The 8,140-nt window shown below is 36.4% G+C and overlaps 1 protein-coding gene across 1 annotated transcript in view; it reads right to left on the reverse strand.

Annotated features, from left to right (window-relative positions):
* LOC106881014 (SCO-spondin) overlaps positions 1-3,517 on the reverse strand; it is a 26,812-nt gene extending 23,295 nt beyond the window's left edge. Inside the window, exons 1-5 of the mRNA XM_014931200.1 lie at positions 3,445-3,517; positions 3,217-3,335; positions 1,028-1,182; positions 595-633; positions 254-400 (exon numbers count right to left, since the gene is read on the reverse strand). Of these exons, the coding sequence (XP_014786686.1) occupies positions 254-400; positions 595-633; positions 1,028-1,182; positions 3,217-3,335; positions 3,445-3,517 (533 nt within the window). The remainder of the gene's footprint in view (positions 1-253; positions 401-594; positions 634-1,027; positions 1,183-3,216; positions 3,336-3,444) is intronic.
* Positions 3,518-8,140: the final 4,623 nt, after the last annotated feature.

Raw genomic sequence — 8,140 nt, forward strand, 5'->3', positions numbered from 1 at the left:
ACACACACATAAACAAACACGCATACATTTACACACACACACACACACACAATTGGCTTCTTTCAGTTTCCATTTACCAAATCTACTCATAAGGCTTTGGATGGCTTGGGTGATAGTAGAAGACGCTTGCCCAAAGTGTCATGTTGTGGAACTGAAGCCTGAACCATAAGGATGGAAAGCAAAAAATATTACTCGTCTTCTTTAAGGGTCTTTTAAACTTTTTATGAATTTATTGTCAATAAAAGATACTTACTTTTCAAAATAGCATGGTCCACCAGCTTTTGGTGTTGTGTTATTCACAAGTGTATAACCAACAGCTAACATCAAATCAATATCTTTACAGGATCCATTGCTTTGGAAATTAGTATATTCAGTTGTGTTACAAAAGTGGAAATTTAAACTAGAAATTGAGAAAATATTTGAAATTAAGTCACTGAGATATATAAATATTGTGGATTGATACAAATATTCATGTTTTCAATCAGTTTAACACAAACTCAACACAGAGAAATAGATTCTAAATCACTGAAGAAAAAAATGGTAAATATATAAATGCAGTGTAAATATATAGATTCTTGCAAATAAATTACTCACCTTGGCTGATATTTATCAATACGTTCATCATTTTGAAAACTGTATTAAAAGACGAAAATATTATAGCATGTAAACAATATTATATAATTAAAAAACTGTATATAGCATAAAAACATCATTATACAGATACATCAACAATCAATACTCTCCCAACTGGCCCAATGTTACACTCACTCAATACAACACATCAAAATGCTGGAAGCCAGAAATGGGTTCACAATGAGTCAAACAACCATGAACGAATCAAGTATTAGTAGAGTGTGTAAGCACCACATCTAATTTAAACCCCAGATCTAGCTCCGGGTTGGTTCTAGGTGTGATGTAGGTATAAAAAAAATAACACAAATGTGGTTTAAAATTTATGGCAGCCATTTTGATAGAATTTTACTGATGTATTTTTAGATTACATCATAACATATATAAATATAAATACAGAAGAACCTCACAGTATGAGTGCTCCATTGTACAAATAATTTCCTGTATGAGCTGAGACTCGTGTGAATTTTTGTCCACAGCACAAGCACACAAATTGTTGACTCCAATTTTTTCAATTATCTGTTCATATACAACATATGGCCAAAAGTAAACCTGGAAATACAGATTATACTAGATACCACTGGGTGAAATCTGAAGGTGGACAAGCTTTATATTGTACCCTACTATGTTCTTAACAGAATATAAACATGATAACGGTTACATTTCATCAAGCTAGACTAATCCCATCCAGTCACTAAAAAGAGATAAAATAGAAGTATCTAAACTGAGGCTTTCTTTTTTCAAGTCAGCAATGTAAAGAATTTCCAAACATGGGAAGAAAGAAGATTAAACGTTTTCAACAAAATATATTTAAACCCAATTTATTCAATGAAAAGTGCTGCTTACATTGCTTCAGCATCTTGATTTCTTTTCTTTTCACTTTCTCTAACATTTGTCCTAAAAGTAGAACATGGATTTTATCTTTTGTTTTTCATTCTAGAATTATTTCACAGAAATAAACAACATTTTGGGAGTTAAATGTAATCAGAAAAGAATTGCTTTTTATTAGGAATAAATTGCTCAACTGATTAGGAAGAGAGTTAGACTGGATGAGATGCAGTACAGTTTTGTGCCAGAAACAAGCACAACTGATGCTGGCAAGGCAACTGCAAGAGAAGCATTTAGCCAAGAATAAACCATTGTAACTGGTTTTTGTTGAGCTGGAGAAAGACTTTCAAAAGTAACCCTCTATCCTTGGTTATTGTGGGCTTAAGAAAAGCCTTGGAGGGAGGCATTGCTCCTTCATCTGGTGGTCAATGCAGAAGATATGGATTGATGAGTGGTTGGTGAGAGTAGTACAAGCCATGTACAAGTATACTGTCAATAAGGTTAAAGTATGCAATGGGTACAGCAATGAATTTAGTGTACAAGTAAGAGTTCACCAATGAAACAAGCACAACTGATGCAATCCTCCTGGTTTGGCAACTGCAAGAGAAGGATAAACCATCTGGAGTTTGTAGAGCTAGAGAAAGGCATTAAAGAATAAACCGCTATACTTGGCTACAGTGGACCTCCAGAAATTCTTGGACAGAAGCCATAGCTCCCTCATCTGGTGGTCACTGTAGAAGGCGTGGTTGATGAGTGGTGTTGAGAGCACCAGAAGCTATGTGCAAGCATGCTGTTAATAAGAAGGTCTGCAATGAGTAAAGGAATGAATATAGCATACAAGTAAGTGTTCACCAAAGACAAGACCTAGCTCCTCTTTTATATCATAGTAATCAAGGTCATAACAGAGAAATTTAAGTCTGACTACTCTTCAGAGGTCCTCCAATGCTGATCAATTCTTTTCTCATAGCTGGACTGTTACATAAAATTCAGAGGAAATTTCAGGTGCGGCACCAGGTCAGAAATCAAATGGACTTACAATTGATTTACTAAGAGTAGAATTCTAATGAGGAGTAAAACAGACAAATCACACATCCCATCAGGGAGAGGGCCCTGCTCAAAATGTAGGAAAGGTGTTGGTAGAAACTCCATATGGTGCATCCAGTGCAAGTTCTGTACACATAAATGGTGCAGTAGTATCATGGGAAGATGAACAGAGAAAGCACACACAGATATGCGGGTAAAATAAATACTAACTATGTATAAAGGAGAAACTCCTTCAAATGACCAGGGTAGTAACCAACTCCTGTCATCCAGGCCACCATGTTAGCAGTGGAGCATGAAGTTCTGAAGGCATAATTGTTAGAATAAGATTGTTAGAAGTTAAGAGTGCATGTATCTATGTTGGTAGCAAAGGGCCTCTCCCTTAGAGTGAAAGGCAGAATGTATAATGCCTGTGTACAAAAGCTAGGTTACATGTCAGTGAAAAAGGGACTGTCAATAGAGGGGACATAGAAAACGCTTCAAACAAATGAAGCTAACATTTCTGGCAGTTTTCTGCACTTCAGAAAAGACATCAAGCTAAATAGAAATGACTATGCAAGTGTCAATTAAAAGCACCCATACCATTACCACATAATAGCACCTGTGCCAGTGCCACATCAAGAATATACAAGACACTCTATATAAAGTGGTTGGCGTCAGGAAGGGCAATCAGCTATAGGAACCATAATGAAACAGACAATTGGAGCCTGGACAGACCTCCAGCTGACCAGCTCTTTTCAAACATTCCAACACATGACAAAATTGAGAACAGACATTAACTGATGATAACAACACTGGTGATAATGATGAATTATTGGCAATTTCACCACAAACACCTGCAAGAAAGTAAAGTTTTCAAATTTTAATCTATAAATGAACAGAAAATTCTATGGCTTGGGCAATGTATAATAAACCCAAATAAATTCAATGCAAAATGATACTTACGTTTCTTGAGTTTCATCGATTCTTCTGTTTCTTTCATTTCTACCATTTCTACAGAATTTGAAATATTAGCCATTATTATATCTTTATTCCATATTTATTTCATACTAGAAAACTAACCAACTATCTTTTAGTACTGAAATTTAAACAGGTCCAACTTTGTTACTCAAAATGAAAATGGTGGAAATTCAATCAGGAGTTGCAACGAACAGTGTGGATAATTTGAGTTTGGTGAAAGGAGAGATGTAATCAGAAGAGGATTGCTTTTTATTGGGAATAAATTGTTCAACTGATTAGGAAGTGAGTTATATTGGATGAGATGCAGTTCTATTTGTGCCAGAAACAAACACAACTGATGCTATCCTCTTGGTAATGCAACTGCATGAGAAGGATTTAGCCATGAATAAACCATTGTATTTGGCTTTTGTAGAGCTGGAGAAAGACATAGAAGAATAAACTGCTATACTTGGCTCTAGTAGACCTCCAGAAATATTTGGACAAAGGCCATAACTCCCTTATCTGGAGGTCACTGCAGAAGCTATGGATTGATGAGTGGTGGTGAGAACACTGGAAGACATGTGCAAGAATGCTGTCAATAAGGTGATGGTCTACAATGAGTACGAGATTGAATATAGTGTACAAGTAAGCATTCACCACAGACAGGTCCTAGCCCCTCTTCTTTTTAACATAGTCCTCAACGACATAACAGACGAATTTAAGACTGACTAGCTCTGGGAGTTGCTCCAATGCTGATCAATTTTTCATTATAGCTGAACTATTACATAAAATGCAGAGGAAATTTCAGGTCTGGCGCCACGTTAGTAATCAAATAGCCTTACAATTAAGTTAGCTAAGAACAAAAGTCTAATAAGGCATAAAACAAACAAATCACATATCCCTTCAGGCAGATGGTCCTGCTCAAAATGAAGGAAACTCCACACAGTGTATCCAGTGCTAGTTCTGCACACATAAATGGTGCAGTAGTATCATAGGAAAATGAAAAAATCAAGTATACACTCTGTGTGGCAGATATGCAGGTAAGATAAACTCCAAGTTTGTACAGAGAAGAGACTCCCTCAAATGACCAGCGTCTGCTTAAAAATAGTAACCAAATTCTGTTATCCAGGCCACCATGTTAGCAGTGGACGACGAATTTTGGAAGCATAATTGTTACAATAAGAAGAGGCCAGTCACATTATGTGAGTGAGTGTGTTTGCTGGTAGCAAAGGGCCACTCCCTTAGAATGAAAAGCAGATTGTATGATGCCAGTGTATATACAGCTAGGCTACATGGCAGTGAAACATGGACTGTCACTATAGAGGACATGCAAAACGCTTAAAACAAAAGAAGCCAGGAGGTTCTGCGGGATGGGTAATGTCAGTGTGCATGTACGACAGAGTGTAAAGGATTTAAGAGAAAAATTGGGTATAAGAGGCATCAGTTGAAATGCACGAGAAAGAAGACAATGATATCATGTGATGATAAAGACAGTTGCATAAACAAGTGCTTGTTTCTACTCTAATTGTGGAGGGAAGATGTAAAACAGGTAGACCCCGGAACACGTGGGAGAAAGTGGTGAGAAATAGTCTTCTGACATTTGGGCTCAAAGAGAAAATAAAAAAAGATCAAGATTTCTGGCAGTTTTCTGCCCTTCAGAAGACATGTGAAGCTAAGTAAAGTCTTGGCCACCATTACATACAGGCATGTCCTTTATGGCTACGACCCACCACATCCTCTCACAGCTGAGACGCCCGTCTTGCAAGTACATACACAATGGTGCTACATAAAAGCACCTGTGCCACAACCACAAGTAACGAACATGCCAGTGCCAATTAAAATCACCTGTTCCATTACCACATAAAAGCACCTGTGCCAGTGCCACATTAAGAATATACAAGACACTCTATAAAGTGGTTGTCATAAGGAAGGGCAATCAGCCATAGAAACCATAACAAAACAGACAATTGGAGCCTGCACAGCCCTCCAGCCAGCCAGCTCCTGTCAAACGTTCCAACACATGACAAAACTGAGAGCAGACATTGTATGATGATAATAATGGTAATGATAATGATGAATTATTAGCAAATTTACCACAAACCACTACAAAAATGTAGAGTTTTCAAATTTTAATATATAAATAAACAGAAAATGCTATGACTTCGGCAAAATATAATAAACCCAAATAAATTCACTGAAAAATAATACTTACATTTCTAGAGTTTCATCAATTACTCTGTTTCTTTCTTCTCTACCATTTCTACAGAATTTAAAGTAGTAGTCATTATTAAATTTTTATACCATATTTATTTCATACTAGAAAACTAACCAACTATATTTTAGTACTAAAATATAAACAGGTCCAACTTTGTTGCTCAAAATGAAAATGGTAGACATTCAATCAGGACTTGCAATGAACACTAAATAATTTGAGTTTGGTGAAGAGGGAGATCACTGAGGAAAGAAATGCTTTAGCTGTTGTAGCAAAGAAAGAAGATATGTCTGATAGAGACAAAAGATTAGGAATGACATATGATTTAAAGATCTTCAACTTTCACCATCCCACCTGGTTACTGCAAGAGAAATAATATTCTTCAAACTACAGTATCTGTAGCCAGACTTTGTTTTTTCAAGTCAGCAATTTTCAATCATGAGAAGAAGGAAGATTAAATGTTTTCAACAAAATATATTTAAACCCAATTTATTCAATGAAAAGTGTCGCTTACGTTGCTTGAACATCTTGATTTCTTTTCTTTTGACTTTCTCTAACATTTGTCCTAAAAGTAAAACATGGGTTATAACATTTTTTTGTTTTTTATTCTAGAATTATTTCACAGAAATAAACAACATTTTTAGAGATAAATGTAATAAGAAAAGGATTACTTTTTATTGGCAATAAATGACCCAGTTGATTAGGAACAGAGTTAGCCTGGATGAGATGCAGTTCTAATTCATACCAGGAAGAAACACAACTGGTGCTATCCTCCTAGTAAGGCAACTGAAAGAGAAGCATTTAGCCCTGAATAAAACGTTGCATTTGGCTTTAGTAGAGCTGGAGAAAGACTTCCAAATAGAAATCTCTATCCTTGGCTACTGTGGGCCTAAGAAAGTCTAACAAGGAGTAAAACAGACAAATCACACATCCCATCAGGGAGATGGCCCTGCTCAAAATGAAGGAAAGGTGTTGGTAGAAATTCCATATGGTGTATCCAGTGCAAGTTCTGCATACACACAAGGAGTGTAGTTGTATCATAGGAAGATGAACAGAGAAAGTAGACACTTTATGTGACAGATATGCAGGTAAAATAAATACTAAGTATGTACAGTGGAGAGACTCCCTCAAATGACCAGGGTATCCTTAGAAGTAGTGGCCAAATTCTGTTATCCAGGCCACCATTTTAGCAGTGGAGGATGAATTTCTGAAGGCATAAATGTTAGAATAAGAACAGGGTGGTCAAAGTTAAGGGTGCCAGTATCTTCTGGTAGTAAAAGGCCTCTCTCAAGGCAGATTGCATGATGCCAGTGTACATACAACTAGGCTACATGACAGGGAAACATGGACTGTCACTAGAAAGGACATGCAAAACGCTTGAAACAAAAGAAGCCAGGAGGTTCTGCTAGATTAGTCATGTCAGTGTGTATGTATGATTGGGTTTAAGAGAAAAATTGGGTATAAGCGGCATCAGTTGAAATGCACAAGAAAGAAGACAGTAATATTATGTGATACATATGGATGAGCACAGTAGCATAAAGAAGTGCTTGTTTCTACTCCACTTGTGGAGGGAAGCTGTAAAATGGGTAGACCCAGGAAGACGTGGGAGAAAGTGATGAGAAACAGTCTTCTCACATTGGATTTTACAAGGAAGATAAATAAGGACCAGTCTTTCTGGCAGTTTTCTGCATTTCAGAAGACACATCAAGCTAAGTAAAATCTTGACCACCCATACATACAGACATGCCCTTTATGGCTATGACCCACCACATCCTCTCACAGCTGAGACGTCCGTCTTGCAAGTACATACACAATGGTGCTACATAAAAGCACCTGTGCCACAACCACAAGAAACGAACATGCCAGTGCCAATTAAAATCACCTGTTCCATTACCACATAAAAGCACCTGTGCCAGTGCCACATTAAGAATATACAAGACACTCTATAAAGTGGTTGGTATAAGGATGGGCAATCAGCCATAGAACCCATAACAAAATAGACAATTGGAGCCTGGACAGACCTCCAGCTAGCCAGCTCCTGTCAAACATTCCAACACATGAAAACATTGAGAATGGACATTAAAAGATAACAATAGTAATGATCATGATGGACTATTTGAAATTTTACCAAACCCCTACAAAAATGTAAGAGTTTTCAAATTTTAATATATAAATATACAGAAAATGCTATGACTTCAGCAAAATATAATAAACCCAAATAAATTCACTGAAAAATAATACTTACGTTTCTAGAGTTTCATCAATTACTCTGTTTCTTTCTTCTCTGCCATTTCTACAGAATTTGAAATATTAGTCATTATTAAATCTTTATACCATATTTATTTCATACTAGAAAACTAACCAACTATATTTTAGTACTAAAATATAAACAGGTCCAACTTTGTTGCTCAAAATGAAAATGGTAGACATTCAATCAGGACTTGCAATGAACACTAAATAATTTGAGTTTGGTGAAGAGGGAGATCACTG

Source organism: Octopus bimaculoides, chromosome 2 (assembly GCF_001194135.2).
Source record: "Octopus bimaculoides isolate UCB-OBI-ISO-001 chromosome 2, ASM119413v2, whole genome shotgun sequence".
NCBI lineage: Eukaryota > Metazoa > Mollusca > Cephalopoda > Octopoda > Octopodidae > Octopus > Octopus bimaculoides.